This window comes from Gadus morhua, chromosome 4, assembly GCF_902167405.1.
Source record: "Gadus morhua chromosome 4, gadMor3.0, whole genome shotgun sequence".
Taxonomy (NCBI): domain Eukaryota; kingdom Metazoa; phylum Chordata; class Actinopteri; order Gadiformes; family Gadidae; genus Gadus; species Gadus morhua.
Window position 1 is genome coordinate 1,031,456 of NC_044051.1, and position 18,132 is coordinate 1,049,587.

The window sequence follows — 18,132 nt, forward strand, 5'->3', positions numbered from 1 at the left end:
CTGATCAAGGTGTGTAAATGTCCACCAAGACGTTTGACTTCAGCTCTCCATGATCATTAGAAAGCATCTCTTGTCCAGCGGGACGTGAATCCAGGAAAGATGCTTCTGATGTCCTCAGTAAGTTCAGAGTAAAGTTCTCCGTGATGTTGTTCTTTTCCAGAGGGCTGAGGAGAACGCACACGCTTTTCTAGACAAGGAGCTAAAGAAGCTCTGGAGGGTTCTCTTATCAGATTACCCACAATGCTCAGAGGGTCAGAGGGAGGAGGAGGAGGAGGATGTTAAGAAGGAGGAGCAGAGGAGGCGCGCCATAGAGGGAGTGGTGGACATCACAAAGCTCTGCCTGATGGAGATGAACAAGGAGGAACTGGCCGACACACTGTGGGCCGGTAAGAGACTCTTATTTTGAAGACAGAATAAGTAATTATTTTGTAGAGCAGTATGAGACTCGTATTTGTATGAGGGGCCGTCTGGGACAGAATTCATACTTGGTCTTACACACACTATTATACTCTCTCACATACACTATTATACTCTCTCACATACACTATTATACTCTCTCACATACACTACTACTCTCTCTCACATACACTACTATACTCTCTTACATACACTGCTATACTCTCTTACATACACTACTATACTCTCTTACATAAACTACTATACCCTCTCACATACACTACTATTCTCTCTCACATACACTACTATACTCTCTCACATACACGACTATACACTCTCATACTTACATGTAAAAGGAGTTTAATAGTTTGAATGAAACGGAAGTGAGTTTGAATGAAACGGAAGTGAGGTTGAATGAAACGGAAGTGAGTTTGAAAGATTCATAAGAGTCTGCAGAAATCGAATATCAATATTATTTTAGTGTAATTACATTGTGTATATGCACAAGCCATCTTATACAAAGCAGCCGAAAAATAGAAAACCGAAACGCTTCTGTTTTTTTTTCTGATATTCAGGGTTTGAATTCTGCTATTGTCGTCTGATTAATTGAATCCGCTGTGTTTGCCAGGGTCTCAGGGTCTTCCGACTCTGGGGAAGAGCCTGCTAGTTTACGCACACCCCTTGCGCATTTGTTTTCTCAACCACACGTGAGACGTTGTTTGACATGCTGGATATCGTCAGAAAGGTATTTTCATTGGCTATTAGGATATCTAAGGCCCGTCCCCGACCCTTGCTGTCTGCTGGTGTAGCTGTCAATCAAAGTATAGACGCACCGTTTTGATAGTGATCGCCTCATTGGCTTGTAAGGCTTGTAAACAGAAAGTATTGGTCTTACAGACATGTGGGAGGGCTCAATGTCACCGTGAGACCCTGGCAAACACAGCAGATTCAATAAATCAGACGACAATAGGAGAATTCTAACCCTGAATCGCAGTTTTCTAAAAAAAAAAAACATAATAGCGTTTCGGTTTTCTATTTTTCGGCTGCTTTGTATAAGATGGCTTGTGCATATACACAATGTAATTACACTAAAATAATATTGATATTCGATTTCTGCGGACTCTCATGAACATTTCAAACTCACTTCCGTTTCATTCAAACTCACTTCCGTTTCATTCAAACTCACTTCCGTTTCATTCAAACTCACTTCCGTTTCATTCAAACTTTCCCGTTTCATTCAAACTCACTTCCGTTTCATTCAAACTTTCCCGTTTCATTCAAACTCACTTCCGTTTCATTCAAACTCTCTTACACATACTACTATACTCTCTTACATACACTACTCTACTCTCTTACATACACTACTATACTCTCTTACACATACTACTATACTCTCTTACATACACTACTATACTCTCTTACATACACTACTATACTCTCTTACATACACTACTATACTCTCTTACATACACTATTATACCCTCTTACACATACTACTATACCCTTTTACATACACTACTATACTCTCTCACATACACGACTATACACTCTCATACTTACATGTAAAAGGAGTTTAATAGTTTGAATGAAACGGAAGTGAGTTTGAATGAAACGGAAGTGAGTTTGAATGAAACGGAAGTGAGTTTGAAATGTTCATAAGAGTCCGCAGAAATCGAATATCAATATTATTTTAGTGTAATTACATTGTGTATATGCACAAGCCATCTTATATAAAGCAGCCGAAAAATAGAAAACCGAAACGCTACTATGTTTTTTTTTAGAAAACTGCGATTCAGGGTTAGAATTCTGCTATTGTCGTCTGATTCATTGAATCCGCTGTGTTTGCCAGGGTCTCACGGTGACATAGAGCCCTCCCACATGTCTGTAAGACCAATACTTCCTTGTTTACAAGCCTTACAAGCCAATGAGGCGATCACTATCAAAACGGTGCGTCTATACTTTGATTGACAGCTACACCAGCAGACAGCAAGGGTCGGGGACGGGCCTTAGATATCCTAATAGCCAATGAAAATACCTTTCTGACGATATCCACTTATCCAGCATGTCAAACAACGTCTCACGTGTGGTTGAGAAAACAAATGCGCAAGGGGTGTGCGTAAACTAGCAGGCTCTTCCCCAGAGTCGGAAGACCCTGAGACCCTGGCAAACACAGCGGATTCAATGAATCAGACGACAATAGCAGAATTCAAACCCTGAATCGCAGTTTTCTAAAAAAAAACATAGTAGCGTTTCGGTTTTCTATTTTTCGGCTGCTTTGTATAAGATGGCTTGTGCATATACACAATGTAATTACACTAAAATAATATTGATATTCGATTTCTGCGGACTCTTATGAACATTTCAAACTCACTTCCGTTTCATACAAACTCACTTCCGTTTCATTCAAACTCACTTCCGTTTCATTCAAACTATTAAACTCCTTTTACATGTAAGTATGAGAGTGTATAGTCGTGTATGTGAGAGAGTATAGTAGTGTATGTGAGAGAGAATAGTAGTGTATGTGAGAGGGTATAGTAGTGTGTGTAAGAGAGTACAGTAGTGTATATAAGAGAGTATAGTAGTGTATGTAAGAGAGTATAGTAGTGTATGTGAGAGAGAGTAGTAGTGTATGTGAGAGAGTATAATAGTGTATGTGAGAGAGTATAATAGTGTATGTGAGAGAGTATAATAGTGTGTGTAAGACCAAGTATGAATTCTGTCCCAGACGGCCCCTCATATATTTGTTCTGTGCAGACTAAATGAAATAATGTGAGATTTGTCAATGTCGAGATATCTTTTTTCTATGGGTTAAATGGTTTGATCTAGATATGTAGGGTTATTGTGGATCCGTCAGGTTAAAGAATGTTAAAAATTAAACTACAAATCATCAGCAGAATAACTCAGTGGAATAGATGCAGAACTATCTTGTTATATCGGGATAACAAATAACTTTACACCGATTCACTATCATTATTATTATTGGACTCATCATATTGCTGTTGAAATAACTTCATTATCCTGAGCATTTTGAATCTGTAACACGCAGTCCTTGTCACGACCAGCTTCTCCGACCACAAGTAATAAAGCCACTGAATATCATGAAGTTGATAATTAACAAAAGATATTGACATGTTTCCACTGATTTCACCATCCATTAACTCATGTATTCTGTTCATTCTCATTTAGGATCTGCTGTTGTCGAGTGCCAACGTAAAATCAAGTCTCATTTGAAGAAGAAGTTCAGACGTGTGTTTGAGGGAATCCCTAAAGCAGGACAGCCAACAGGTCTGAACGACTTCTACACAGAGCCCTTCATCACAGAGAGAGGCAGTGGAGAGGTCAACAATGAACATGAGATCAGACTGATTGAAACTGCTTCCAGGAAACCAGCCAAGGAGGAAACACCAATCAGATGTGAAAACATCTTTAAACCCTTACCTGGACAAAATCAACCGATAAGAACAATAATGACAACTGGAGTGGCCGGCATTGGTAAAACCATCTTGACGAACAAGTTCACTCTGGACTGGGCTGAAGGCAAAGCCAACTGTGACATACACTTCACATTTCTCCTCACTTTCAGAGAGCTGAATTTACTGAAAGGGGAAGAGTTTAGCCTGGTGGAACTGCTTCATCACTTCTTCATCGAGACCAAAGAAGCAGGAATCTGCAGATTCCACCGGTTCCAAGTTGTCTTCATCTTGGATGGTCTGGATGAATGTCGACTTCCTCTGAACTTTCAGAACAACCCGATCTGGACTGATGTCACAAAGTCCACATCGGTGGACGTGCTGCTGACAAACCTCATCAGGGGCGTCCTGCTTCCCTCCGCTCGCATCTGGATAACCACACGCCCTGCGGCAGCCAACCAGATCCCTGCTGAGTGTGTTGACATGGTGAGAGAGGTGAAAGGGTTCACCGACCAACAGAAGGTGGAGTACTTCAGGAAAAGATTTGAAGAGGAGACACTGGCCAACACAATCATCTCCCACCTTAAGAAATCACGAAGCCTCCACATCATGTGTCACATCCCAGTCTTCTGTTGGATCATTGCTACAGTTCTGGAGGACTTCTTCAAAACATCCAAGATAGGAGAAGAGATGCCCAAGACCGTGACTCAGATGTACAGCTACTTCTTGAGGGTTCAGTCCATACAGGGGGACAGGAAGTACCGTGGGAAAGCTGAAACAGATCCAGACTGGAGTTCAGAGAGCAGGGAGATGATTGTTACTCTGGGAAAACTGGCTTTTAACCAGCTGGAGAACGGCAACCTGATCTTCTACGAGGCAGACCTGGCAGATTGTGGCATCGATATCAGAGCAGCCTCAGTGTACTCAGGAGTGTTCACCCAGATCTTTAAAGAGGAGTGTGGGCTGTACCAGGACAAAGTGTTCTGCTTTGTCCATCTGAGCATCCAGGAGTTTCTGGCTGCCCTTTATTACATTCTGTCTTTCCTTGACATTGGTGTCAAGCTGGTCTCAGAAGAACAACAAACCTCCCAGGAACAGGAACTCCTCCTCCTCAACCAGAGATTTGTGGACAAGGCCTTGCAGAGTGAGAACGGACACCTTGACTTGTTCCTCCGCTTCCTCCTGGGCCTCTCTCTGGAGACAAATCAGAATGTTTTACAAGGTCTGCTGGGAAAGACAGGGAGCGGCCCAGTGTTCCAACAGGGAATAGTCTCATATATAAAGGAGAAGATAAATGAAGATCTCTCTCCAGAGAGAAGCATCAATCTGTTCCATTGTCTGAATGAGCTGAACGACCGTTCTCTAGTGGAGGAGATCCAACAGTCCCTGACATCAGGAAGTCTCTTCAAAACACATGTCTCCCCTGCTCAGTGGTCAGCTCTGGTCTTCATCTTGCTGTCATCAGAAGAGGAGCTGGAAAAGTTTGACCTGAAGAAATATTCAGCTTCAGAGGAGGGTCTTCTGAGGCTGCTGCCAGTGGTCAAAGTCTCCAAAACATCTCTGTAGGTTCACTAATAACATGTATTATAATGCACAAAACACAATATGCATAAAACTCAAATATGAAATTCATATATATCTATAATATACAAAACATCGCTATAGTTTACAAATAGATGTATTGCAACAGACACAACACAATATACATTATACTAGAAAAAGCTATACAAAACATATCTGTAGGTTAACTTAAGCTAGAATAAATAAGTAAAATATGTTATAAGTAATATATATATATATATAAGCTGTTAATTTTGATTGCATTGAGGATTTGAATGGAAAAGAGGATCTGAGGGTCTGTGTTGATAGTAAAAAAATAAGTAGTTAAAAAACAGCAATTGCATTTGAATATACTTACATTTGTGTTGATCATAAATTAATTAAAATATTTTACATTGAAATATCAATTTTTACAATTTCCAGTCTTGAGAGGAGAAAAAGAATTATTGCAATTAATCACAGCTGTTCTTCAATTAATTTAACAAAATGTAATCGATCGACATCCCGAAGGACAATGCACACAAAACACAATATATAGAATACTAGAATATTAAAGTACTTTTCAAGGACAACAAAACAACTACATATTCGACTATTTTCTAGTGACATGTTTAATCTTAAATTGCCACTTCTTAATACCAAGTTCCTGTTTATTTTGTGTGAAGGTTGAATGGCTGTTATCTGTCAGAGAGATGCTGTGAATCTCTGGCCTCAGTTCTCAGCTCCAATTCATCTATTCTGAGAGAGCTTGACCTGAGTAACAATTATCTGAAGGATTCAGGAGTGAAGCTGCTCTCTGCTGGACTGGGGAGTCCACACTGTACACTGGAAATTCTCAGGTCAGTTTTACTCAAGGTACAATTACAAATAAATGCTGAAAATCTAAATTATATAACTCAGCTTATATCTCAGTACCTGTGATGACCACATTCATGACTTTGGTATCATATAAAGGCTACACTTTGTTGTTTAGGTGGATTTTGTAATCCATCCATTTGCCTAGTTGGACGCCTAAGACCTCCTCAAAGCCTTAACAGCAATTATTTCCAAAAAAGATTTGAAACCTGCAATTGTCACACAAAATGTATTTTAAAAGCTTGTCCAGTATTCGTTGTTCAAATTAAAAATATATAAACAGGAATATGAACAGGTTACAGAAAAATATTGTTACATTGTGTAACCAGGGTGAAGAGACAACTCATAAAATCTCTATTTATTGTGAAATAATAAATAAGGAGAGCAAATAATTAATAATAGTTTATTAATAGTTAAATAAAGTTCTATTACGTATATGTGCCAATGTACAAATATATAGCTATGCATATAAATCATTTATTGTTGAAATGTAGGATACATTAATAATTACATGTTCATTATTATTAATAGTTAACTCACTATTTTAAAACCTGTTTACCTTACTCAGTGAGTTCTGTTACTTGGACACTACTTGGGTTGAACCAATAGGATTGGTTGATAAAGAGACTTCAGGGTCATGTGGGGAAGGGTGAGAGGTCACGGGTGAGCGGGAAAGAGGAGAGAAAGGGACGAGACAAAGGAGGAGAGTACTTTATTCTCTGTAGAAATCCCCCAGCTAAATGTTATTTAAACATTCACTTATTACTCGTTTGACGGTTAACTTAGTATGTGAGTGAGTGCATGTGGGGATGGTTTTATTTGTGTCTCTGTTCATGTCGGGGATCTTTTACACGTTTAGTGTGAAGCTAGCTTAGTTTGCTAACCCCCGGAGCATCCTCTGAACGGGATACAAATCATCAGAGTTGAGCACCAGGTCCACAGCAGGGGGCCGGGTAGCACCAGGTCCACAGCAGGGGGCCGGTAGCACCAGGTCCACAGCAGGGGGCCGGTAGCACCAGGTCCACAGCAGGGGGCCGGTAGCACCAGGTCCACAGCAGGGGGCCGGTAGCACCAGGTCCACAGCAGGGGGTCAGGTAGCACGTGGTGACCGGAAAGCCGCGCGGTTCCCCTGAGGAGGATCATCCCAGGATTCCAGTTTCTGCCTCCGTCGCCTCCTCCGTCTTTTCTCATAATGGAACCAGGACTTTGTTTTGCTCGTGTTAAGAATGAAGAGTGTATCGTGATGCGACACCGAGCCCTACAGGCCTGCACCCTTTATGGCGGTAGATCACTGACTAAAGTCACGAGCAAAAATTACTTTGTGCTCCCACACAAGTAACACAACTGTGCACACAAATCATTACTGTAAGCACTGTTACTGCACTCGCACTCAGTAGTTCTCTGTCCAAGAGCAAAAATAAAGCCTGTGAGGAAGAAACGATTCATTGAGTACACACGTAAAGTGAAGCAGCACACAACTTGGAATATAACTTCTAATAATATACAAACATCTCTGTAGATCTACTACTATCATGTTTTACAATACATAATAAACAAAATAAATACAATAAAAAGCAATGTCAATATACAAAACGATTTTCAATATACTATAAAACAGCTATTCAACATGATACAAATAATGAATAAGATGTTACATTAATAAAACTTTTCTAATAATTGATTTAAACAAAAATATATGCAAGTTATTTTAATCAAAGTTCCTAACATTTTTTGTGTGAAGGTTGAATGGCTGTGATCTGTCAGAGGGATGCTGTGAAGCTCTGGCCTCAGTTCTCAGCTCCAACTCCTCTAGTCTGAGAGAGCTGGACCTGAGCACCAATGATCTGCAGGATTCAGGAGTGAAGCTGCTCTCTGCTGGACTTGGGAGTCCACACTGTACACTGGAAACTCTCAGGTCAGTTTCACTCAATGGTCAAACACTTACACAACAAGTTACACATCAGAGGACATTGAACAGATTGAAGTAATAAACATAATAAACATACAGTAATCTGAGGCCTCAGATGGGAGTTCGCCCTGCAGCTCTCCAAGAGCTCCGCAAGGAGAAGTCCAGAGCATTGGAAAAGCAAGGACTTCCTAAACAGTGTTGTCAGGATGCTGGTAACAGCTCTGCTCCCCAATAAAACTAGCATGGCTAACCAGATGGTAGTCACTAATAGATGGAAACCCTCATGTGTGTATCAGCGGGGGACGTAGCCGTGACCCTTGACCCCCCCCAAGGGGGTCAGGGAAAAGGTACAGACAACGAAGGGCATTTAGATAAACAGACCGTGAGAATATAATTTTCACATTACAACACAGACATATTAGCGTGTGTTGTGACACATTCTTAGTTTGTTAATGACGGTATGAGGTGTGTGTTGTAACATTCTTAGTTTGTTAATGACCAGGGACACGGGAAGTGGGGATCTTTAGTGTTTGAAATTCAGCACAGTTTTAGCCGAGTTGACTCTAATTTCCACATTGTTTACTGGCTAACGTTTGTGAATAACAGTGGCAGAGTTAGTCTTTTTACACACCAGAAGATTGTTTATCAGAGCGGAGCCCTGAATGTTACGTCACCCGTCATCTCGTCTCTGTAAACATTGGATGTTGCTCAGCATTTATTATGACGTCATATAGACTCTCTCTCAGCACCCCCCACTCGGACTGACTTCACGCGTCCCTGTTAATGACGGTATGAGGTGTGTTTTGTAACACATTCTTAGTTTGTTAATGACGGTATGAGGTGTGTGTTGTAACACTGTCTTTGTTGTAAAGTGGTGGGTAGAGTGCTGAAAATCTATACTCAAGTAAAAGTACAATTACTTCCTTCAAAATCTATTTGAGTAAAACTAATTCCAATTGGAAAACCTACTAGAGTAAGAGTAAAAAAGTACTTTGTTACGAGGTAACTCAAATTACAAGTTACTTCATTTTTTTGTATTGCAGTGCTTGGATCAGTGTAAAAGACATAACGTGTGTGTGTGTGTGTTCATTAAACAAACATTCAACAATACAACACAATTAATTTCATGTCTTTTCAAACCAATTGATTTCAGCTCTGTGCATTTGACAAAAGGACAGAGCTTTGTAGGAACACTACCCAGGATGGCTTGGTTAGCTGATTGGTCAATCAGATTTGTCTTGACTCGATTGCGATTCAGCCTACGCATTGCATGAACGCAGGTTTCTAGTCCTCACACTCAACGCAGCGGTCGACTCGTCTCCTCGGCTGTGGAATCACAACAGTCTTGCAGCCTAAGGAGGGCGCGTTACGTGTACGCTTGACAACGAAGATAATGAGTTTATCAAAATACTCATTTTAATGAAGACCCAATGGAAGATGTAATTGAGTAAAGACTAGAATTCTAAATCAAATATTTACTCTAGTAAGAGCAAAATTAGACTTAAAAAAGCAACGTGAAAAGTACTCGTTACCCGTAAAAAATACTTTTTTACTCATTTGCGTTACTTGTACCCACCGCTGGTGTTGTAACACATCCTTAGTTTGTTATTGACGCTATGAGGTGTGTGTTGTAACTGTAGTGGCAACCTATTTTCTACTCTTGCATGGACGTAAAGTTTCTGTACTCGTGCTTTTCGTGAGGCAATAAACTCCATGTAAATCGAAGAATTTACACCTGACGGTGTAGTGCACCAGTTGCACTGTCGATATTTACGCCACTGGTCCTAACCCTTGATATGAAGATAAATTGAAGAAAAAGCTGCTCCTCCTCTCCTGTCAGCATATTTGGCAGAGTATATGTCGCCTTATGAACGCCTTTTTCGCTGCATGGTCCGCGTGTTTACACTGCCCGAGGTAAATTGCCTGCTTGAGCTAGCACCCCAATTTATCCTCCCGGACCCTACACACATTGGCGGTATATTGGGTTTCATTCTGATTTAAATGTGACGGCTTCGCGGTTCTGGGAGGGGGGGGCTTGGGTAAATAATAATAATAATAATAATAATACATTTAATTTAGAGGCGCCTTTCAAGACACCCAAGGTCACCTTACAGAGCATATAGTCATCATTCAAAACTATGTAAAACAGACTAGGAATAAAAGGAAAACAGAGATAGATAGATGTGATGGTAGATGGTAGATGTGTTGCTGCACTGTCTCCACAGAAACAATGAATGCAGCGATATCATCATGAACAGTTCTAACTGGAGAGAAAGTGTAATCTGCGAGCTGCTGACCATGTGAGAGAGGGTGATGCAGTCGTATTAAACAAAGACGTTGAAAGATCTGCGAGTGAAGCAGAGAAACTGTCCTTACGAGGCTTTTGTCGGTAAAAAAACACGTGGTCAGCAAAATATAGAATATGTTGGCATTTTGCACATGTAAATAGTTAATCGCGTTTGCAGCCTACATTCAGACGTGAACTCATTCTTGCATGCAGGTGTCTTCATTCATAAAAATATATAAACATTCGGGAATATGCAAATTGTTCTAAAGGTCTAGACTCCGTGTGCAGCCCCGCCTTCTGCAGTGAACCAAGAAAGCCTGCACCGTGACAAACGGGGAATTTAACCCCTTCGGTTTTACACAGGAAACTTGAGTTAAGACGGTGAAATCGCCGGGCGTGCCAAGCCTCGACCGAACCGGCTTGAAAGTGTAGAAAGGTCTTTTGCTGGAGAGAGGGCAGTAGTGCGCACCTAAAAAAGCAGCCAACCTTTCTTGAAACACTTCACACAACACAACACACACACGCACACCACAGCGGGTGCTGACTGACTGCACACACACACACAAACACACACACACACACACACACAACGGCCGGGGCTGATTGACTGTGCATACGCACATATACACACACCATGGCGGGTATTGACTGACTGCGCACGTAGACAAACCTCCATTCCTAGCCTACTCACCGTTAGAAGAGCTGTAGGCGAAGTAGGCTCATAAGAGACTCTGCGTGCGTTAAACAGCAAAGTCTCAGAGCTTGGCGTCTTAAATCTTTTGTTGACTTTTGTCAACAGCTCCTGCCTTTCTCTGCGTGCAGTATCAGACAAAAATACATAATGTTGGGTCGCCATGGTTGTTATAGAGGGCGGTTCCGTTTAATTTAATATTGCATAGTTACCAATATCTCCCGCTCAGCCCCTCGCAGCTTACGCGTGACGAGTGTTTCTCTAACATTCAGGGAGTAGTAGCAGGATTTGATCAATTTAAATAAAAAAAACGGTTGTAAAAGAAAATAAAGTTCATTGTATAGCCCTTTACATTTAAGCTAACAGATATAGATATTCGATATAAAAAAATAAAAAATAAAATCATATAACTTCAGAATAATCTGGCGGGCCAGATATTATGTCTTGCAGGCCAGTTATGGCCCGCGGGCCGCCAGTTGCCGACCCCTGCACTACAATATGATACGAATCAACCAATCAAATCACACAACAAACAGCAACGTTCATCATCACTTACGCAAATGAAAAATAGGTTTTCATAGTTCATATAAGTTAGTCCGATGTCTTCATATAATAATATATATATGCATATATATTATTATCATATTATTGTGGTGATCACGGCCGTGGTCGCCAAGTGCAGCATCGGATCCTGGGAGGGTCGGCGGCACTGAGGCAGTCGTGGTTGTGGGCGACAGGATGTGTGTTTCAAGTGTGTGTGTGGTGTGTTTACATGAAGCCTCTCGCAGGGTCGTGCAGAGTTTGGATCACCAGAGTTGCAAGCTCTTATAACGTGGGCTCCCGTCTGCTCGTTCCCACGCTGCTCGCCACATTATTATTAAAAACACATTTTTAAAATTAAATAAAATAGTTTTCATAACAAAATGAGGGGGGGCTTGGAGGGGGCTCAGCCTTTTTCAGAGGGAGCTTAAGCCCCCCCCCCCCCTTGTGCGGCCGCTGGTTGTAACCCTAATATACAAAACATTAGGTGGATATTCTAATGCATCCATATGCCTTCAATCTTTCAATTATCTTACTACTATAATAGCAGGCCTGTCGCACCAGTGACTCAAGTTAGTCATGTGCCAAGCAGCCTGCAGCTCAAGAGCAGCACACGCAAACGCATACATACACCGCAAGCACGCACATACACACAACGCACACACACGCACATGGGCACGAATATACATGGAAAAGAACACACACACGCAAGCGCACACACTGCACGTCAAGACAAAGGCCCATCACATACACGGAAGCGCACACACAAGCACGTGCACACACCGCACGTGCACACACCGCACGTCTAGACAAAGGCAGCGGCACACTCACCTAGGTAAGCCGTTACGTTTTTGAACATAACGGCGCCACCATCAACAAACTCTCCCAGGTAAGACGTTCTATCTATAGACTGTAGAACGTGCGATAAAAGAAGGGAAGAGACAATTTCTCACCTTGACGGCAGGTCGTTCATTTTGTCATATAATAACCGTTAAATTCAAACTTTGCGGCGACCGGCATATCAACACACAAGTCACGTGATCTTAAAGAGACAGGGTCCCTATAACACAACGAAAACATGTCAATAACACAGTATGGTGAATTATGTCTATAGAGTCCACCGCAAGACTACACTTTGTTGCTCAAATGTAATATTACTCCTTGAGCCTCCCGAAATGTCTTGCGATGTTGATATCCCCATTCCCCCCTGCGGACTGTTGTAGTTGGTTTATTTTACTTAGGTTTTGTGTGTATGCTATGTGTGACTGTAGGCTACTGCTGCCTGTCTTGGCCAGGACACTGGAGGAGATGTTTAATCTCAATGATGATTATTATTTTCAGAAATCTGTTACATTATCGACTGGGGTTTCCACATTATTGCTATGGATTTAATTACAACTAGAGGTTGAGCGCACGCAACGCTCGCTCGAAAACTCTAGTAAATATAACAATGAACTCAAAAAAATTATAATATTGCCCCCCCCCCCACTGTCCCCTGTGTGAGGGGCGGTGATAGTTTAGGCCAGGGTGAATTACAGGGGGTCTTGGGAGGGTCTTACCCCTAGCTGGAAGTCCTGGAATGGGTGTCGTTTTCCGCTCCAACCACTTAATGGAAATGCACCCAATTCGAATTTATTTTTTGCAAACATTCTAAAGATTCGCTTCACCTTTTAGATGGAAACGTGACTAGTAAGGTGCACTTTAGAGTTGTTTAGTAAAGTTAAATAACGGATTCTTCTTTTAACTAAAGGTTATATTAAATCTTTAGTTATCTGACCTCTAAGTGTCATAATTTAAAGATCTACTGTATTGACATTTAGTTAAACTAATAAAACATATCTTATGAGAAATTTGAAATAAAAAAATGCATCACAGTACCTAACATGTTGTGTTTATTGTTTGTGTGAAGGCTGACTGGCTGTCATCTGTCAGAGACATGCTGTGAAGCTCTGGCCTCAGTTCTCAGCTCCAACTCCTCTAGTCTGAGAGAGCTGGACCTAAGTACCAATGATCTGCAGGATTCAGGAGTGAAGCTGCTCTCTGCTGGACTGGGGAGTCCACACTGTACACTGGAAACTCTCAGGTCAGTTTTACTCAATGGTACTCAAACAGTTGCACCACAAGTTCTACATCAGAGGACAGTTATAAACCCATCTTATATCTCAGTACCTGTGATGACCACATCCATGACTTTGTATCATTGGGGATGTAACACCTTGTTGTTAGGATGGATATTCTAATACATCCATATGCCTGCAATCTTTCAATTATAAATATAAAATGAACTCAAAATATAATACTATTGCCCCCCCACTGTCCCCTCTATAGGAGACAATGATAGTTTAGAGCGGGGTGAAGTCTTTGGAGGGTCTTACCCCTAGCTGGACACCTCAGACCCCCTGAAAGCCTCAACAGAAACATTTTGGAGGGTCTCTGGAAAGAATGATTTGAAACTTGCAATTGTCAAACAAAACGTGTTTTGAAGCTTACTATATCCAGTACTCATTATTTAAATAGCTAATTCTTTACTCACAAATATGGATAGGATACAGAATAACTTGTTATTCAATATAACAATATATATTGTTATATTGTGTACCCAGTGAAGAGACAAACTCCTTAAAGCTCTATTCATTATGATCAAATAAATAAGGAAAGCCAAGGATTAATACTTGTTAATTGATGGTTAAAGGGGACCTATTATGCTTTTTCGACCTTTATGACCTATAAACGTTGTTATAATGATTGATAGTCATGTTTGATCATACACAAAAACTATGTCGATTTTCGGGAAACTCTTCCTCTCATCTGGGCGCTTTCAGCCTTCTCTGTCAACGCTCGGTTTCGTCCTTCTCCGCCCCCTCGCCCCCCTCCTGCCAACCCAACTCCGTTGTGATTGGTTACCTTCCTTGAAGCGCGCGGGCGGGCAGATTTGACCAGGCATATGGGGGCGCGGCAGGAGTGCCTCTACGTAGATGATTTCCCGGAAATGTGAACAAGTAAATCGCAAACGTTGTCCCAAGTGTTTAGCGCTCTGCACAGCCTCCCCAGACTGTCAGCAGGGAATACGTCAAAATGCATGTACGTCATTATTTGACACTTTGGTATGGTTAAACATGACTATCAATCATTATAACTATGTTTATAGGTCATAAAAGTCAAAAAAGCATAATAGGTCCCCTTTAAGTCCAGCTGTATTTCAACAGCTGTAAGCAGTGGTTCTGGGAGAAGTGGGGATACTCTAAGTGTCTTAAAGTGCCCTGTGTTATAAACAGTAACATTAAGAATACTCTTGCATCTTTAGTGCACCCATAAATGGGCCAGTAATGTTGGGACATTGTCACCTAACTTGTGCTGCTTGGCCAGGATTGACTTTGCATCAGTCCTGGCCCACAGACTATAGGGTGAGACCACTACATTATGATGCATTCTGAGTGAACTATTGCTGATTCCTTAGTCCATCCACACATGGAAATAGGACAACTACTCTCACCGTGTAAGTAGTCTATCGGTCTATCGGTCGTTTATTTAGTAAACTGTCTCTTGTACAGATGATGATGGCCAGAGTGCTGCCATTAGAAAATTAACATATTTGGCAAAGGGGGTTTGCAAATATTACTGCAAGGTATTGTATGTTACTTATCTTAAATGTATTTAAAGTTTCACATGAATACATTTTAAACTCTAATAGATTAAGTTGTTGTTGTGAGCACTGCTTCATACAGTAGGTCTGAACATCACTGACTGCTTTAATGAGTCACTTAAACCGTTAGAACGGAGCATGAATCACAGGAAGGCCTGGGCCCGTGCAGTGATCTTTCATTTGTTTTCTGACATTAAAATGTCGTCTCCTTTTGGGGCCATCACCAGTTTGCACCCCTGATAATAATACTTTTGATCATGTTAGTGTTTTCCCTGATGGATCTATAATCTAGATGGTAGTACAATCTAACCGAGTTCTAGGTAAAGGTGATACTTTAATCAAGTGAAATATAAAGAAGTCAAAGTCCTGTGGTTGAGTGGACCTCGCTCCACAGCGGAATAGAGACTAGGGCTTGGGGCGCTACAATGCTGATGTATTATGTGGCCGTTGAATACCCGCTTGTTTCTGGGAAGGCCTTCTTCCACGGGAGGCGCTGTGGCAAATGGTCCCAATCCAAATGTGGAGTGGTTTAGAAAACCTAACGTATTATGTGTGAGAAGCTTTCTCTTGGCCATCTTGAACCGCTGGCCAGAAGGAGCTTCACACATCCACACACACCTCACCACCGGTGTCCCTTCACTGGACCAGGAAGTGCTCCATAAAAGGACCGTCACCAAGGCAACGCCACTTGTGGTTGGAGTAGGACGTAAAGAAACTGGTTGGCAGGCTGGAAAAACACAGGATTTTACACCTGTGCGTGCGTGTGTGTGTGTGTGTGTGTGTGTGTGTGTGTGTGTGTGTGTGTGTGTGTGTGTGTGTGTGTGTGTGTGTGTGTGTGTGTGTGTGTGTGTGTGTGTGTGTGTGTGTGTGTGTTTCTGGGAAGGCCTTCTTCCACGGGAGGCGCTGTGGCAAATGGTCCCAATCCAAATGTGGAGAGTGTGTGTGTGTGTGTGTGTGTGTGTGTGTGTGTGTGTGTGTGTGTGTGTAGCTTGTCTGGCTGCTTGGTCACACAGGAAGGCTGTGCTTCTCTGGCCTCAGCTCTGAGCTCCAACCCCTCCCATCTGAGAGAGCTGGACCTGAGCTACAATCACCCAGGAGACTCTGGAACTGCGCTGCTCTCTGCTGGACTGGAGGATCCACGCTGGAGACTGGACACTCTCAGGTATGGAGAGGACAGCTCACCACTGAGGGACAAAGTCTCCTACAAGGATTCATGCTGCTAGATGAAGTGGTTTGAAAAGGCCGCTGTCACTCATGTTGTGCAGAACGTTATGAGACGGCAGATGATGAAGGTGAATGTTTCAACATGGTGGTCTCACCTTGTTTCCCCCCAGTGTGGAGCACGGTGGAGTGTGGAGGCTGAAACCAGCTCCACAGAGATGTAAGTGTCTGTTTGATTCATCACATCACACACTCACTATTGAGATGGAAAGTCCATCCACACAGCAGGAAGTGAGGTCAGATCCTACTGGGAAGGAAGATGATGGCTGACATCATGTATCTTACGTATATTAATACTGTCCACCATCACGAATCATGAAGCTAACATCTGGGCTCGGGGGGGGGGGGGGGGGTGAGATGGTGGACTGATGGGGGGGGGGGGGGGGGGGGGAAGGGGGCCTGATGGGGGGGGGGTGAAATGGGGCCTGATGGGGGGGGGGGTGAGGGGGGCCTGATGGGGGGGGGGTGTGAGAGGGGGGGGCCTGGGGGGGGGGTGGGGGGGGCCTGATGGGGGGGGGGGGGGGCCTGATGGGGGGGGGGGGGGGAGGGGGGGTGGGGGGGGGGAGGGGGGGGGGGGTGAGAGGGGGGCCCCTTATGGGGGGGGGGTGGGGTTGGGGGTGACTGAGAGGGGACCTGTGGGGGGGAGGGGGCGTGTGAGGGTTGGGTTGGGTGGGGGGGTGTGCGGGAGGGGGGCTGAGGGGGGCGTGAGTGGAGGGGGAGAGGGGGCTGAGGAGGGGGGGGGGGGGGGGGGGGGGGTGGTGGGGGGTGTGGAGGGGGCTGAGGGGGGGGTGAGGAGGGAGGAGTGGGCTGAGGGGAGGGGGGGGGGTGACGGTCCGGGTCCACTATTGTTACTACTTGTAAACAATAGTGGAAAACTATAACATCACATGACCCCCCCACCCACCCCCCCCCCACAGAAACAGTAACCCGTGATGAGTGATGATGATGAGGATGAAGAGCGGTTCAGCAGCTCATCATGTCTGGTTCTCCCTCAGATGCCTGTGACCTCACACTGGACCCCAACACGGCCCACAGACACCTCTCTCTGTCTGAGGACAACAGGAAGGTGACGTGGGTTGGAGAGGACCAGTCGTATCCGGATCACCCAGAGAGATTTGACTGGTGGCCCCAGGTGTTGGGTAGAGAGGCTCTGACTGGCCGCTGTTACTGGGAGGTAGAGTGGGAAGAAGGGGTTGAGATAGGAGTGACATACAGAGGAATCACAAGGAGAGGACGGGGTGGTGACAGCAGGCTTGGACAGAACAACAAGTCCTGGACTCTTGTTTGTCCTGATGGTGGTTACTTTGCCCGGTACAACGGTAGTAGAACAGACCTCCCTCTCCCCCCCGCTGGCTCCACCAGAGTAGGAGTGTATCTGGACCGGCCTGCTGGCTCTCTGTCCTTCTACAGAGTGTCCCCAGGTGGAGGAGGGTCCTCAGACACACTGACACACCTCCACACCTTCTGGTCCTCCTTCACCCAGGAGGACCTCCTCCCGGGGGTGGTGGTGGGGGTGGGGGGGTGGGGGTCCTCAGTGTCTCTGTGTCGGTTGTAGAAAAACAAAAGGACCTCCTCCCTCAGCGCCTGCACGCCTGTAAATACACACACACACACACACAC

General features: G+C 43.5%; 1 protein-coding gene across 1 annotated transcript; it reads left to right on the plus strand.

The window, feature by feature from the left end:
* The first annotated feature begins 302 nt into the window (after positions 1 to 302).
* Positions 303 to 14,437, plus strand: LOC115541428 (NLR family CARD domain-containing protein 3-like). The gene is made up of 5 exons (XM_030353157.1): positions 303 to 386; positions 3,583 to 5,368; positions 6,032 to 6,205; positions 7,963 to 8,136; positions 13,558 to 14,437. Exons 1-5 carry the CDS (start codon positions 344 to 346, stop codon positions 13,886 to 13,888), a joined length of 2,508 nt encoding a protein of 835 aa, XP_030209017.1. The 5' UTR covers positions 303 to 343; the 3' UTR covers positions 13,889 to 14,437.
* The last annotated feature ends 3,695 nt before the right edge of the window (positions 14,438 to 18,132 follow it).

Coding starts and splice junctions, on each gene's coding strand:
- LOC115541428 (XM_030353157.1), top strand. CDS start 344: ATGGAGATGAACAAGGAGGAACTGGCCGACACACTGTGGGCCG. Junction 387..3,582: donor GGCCGACACACTGTGGGCCG/GTAAGAGACTCT, acceptor ATTCTCATTTAG/GATCTGCTGTTGTCGAGTGC. Junction 5,369..6,031: donor AAAGTCTCCAAAACATCTCT/GTAGGTTCACTA, acceptor TTTTGTGTGAAG/GTTGAATGGCTGTTATCTGT.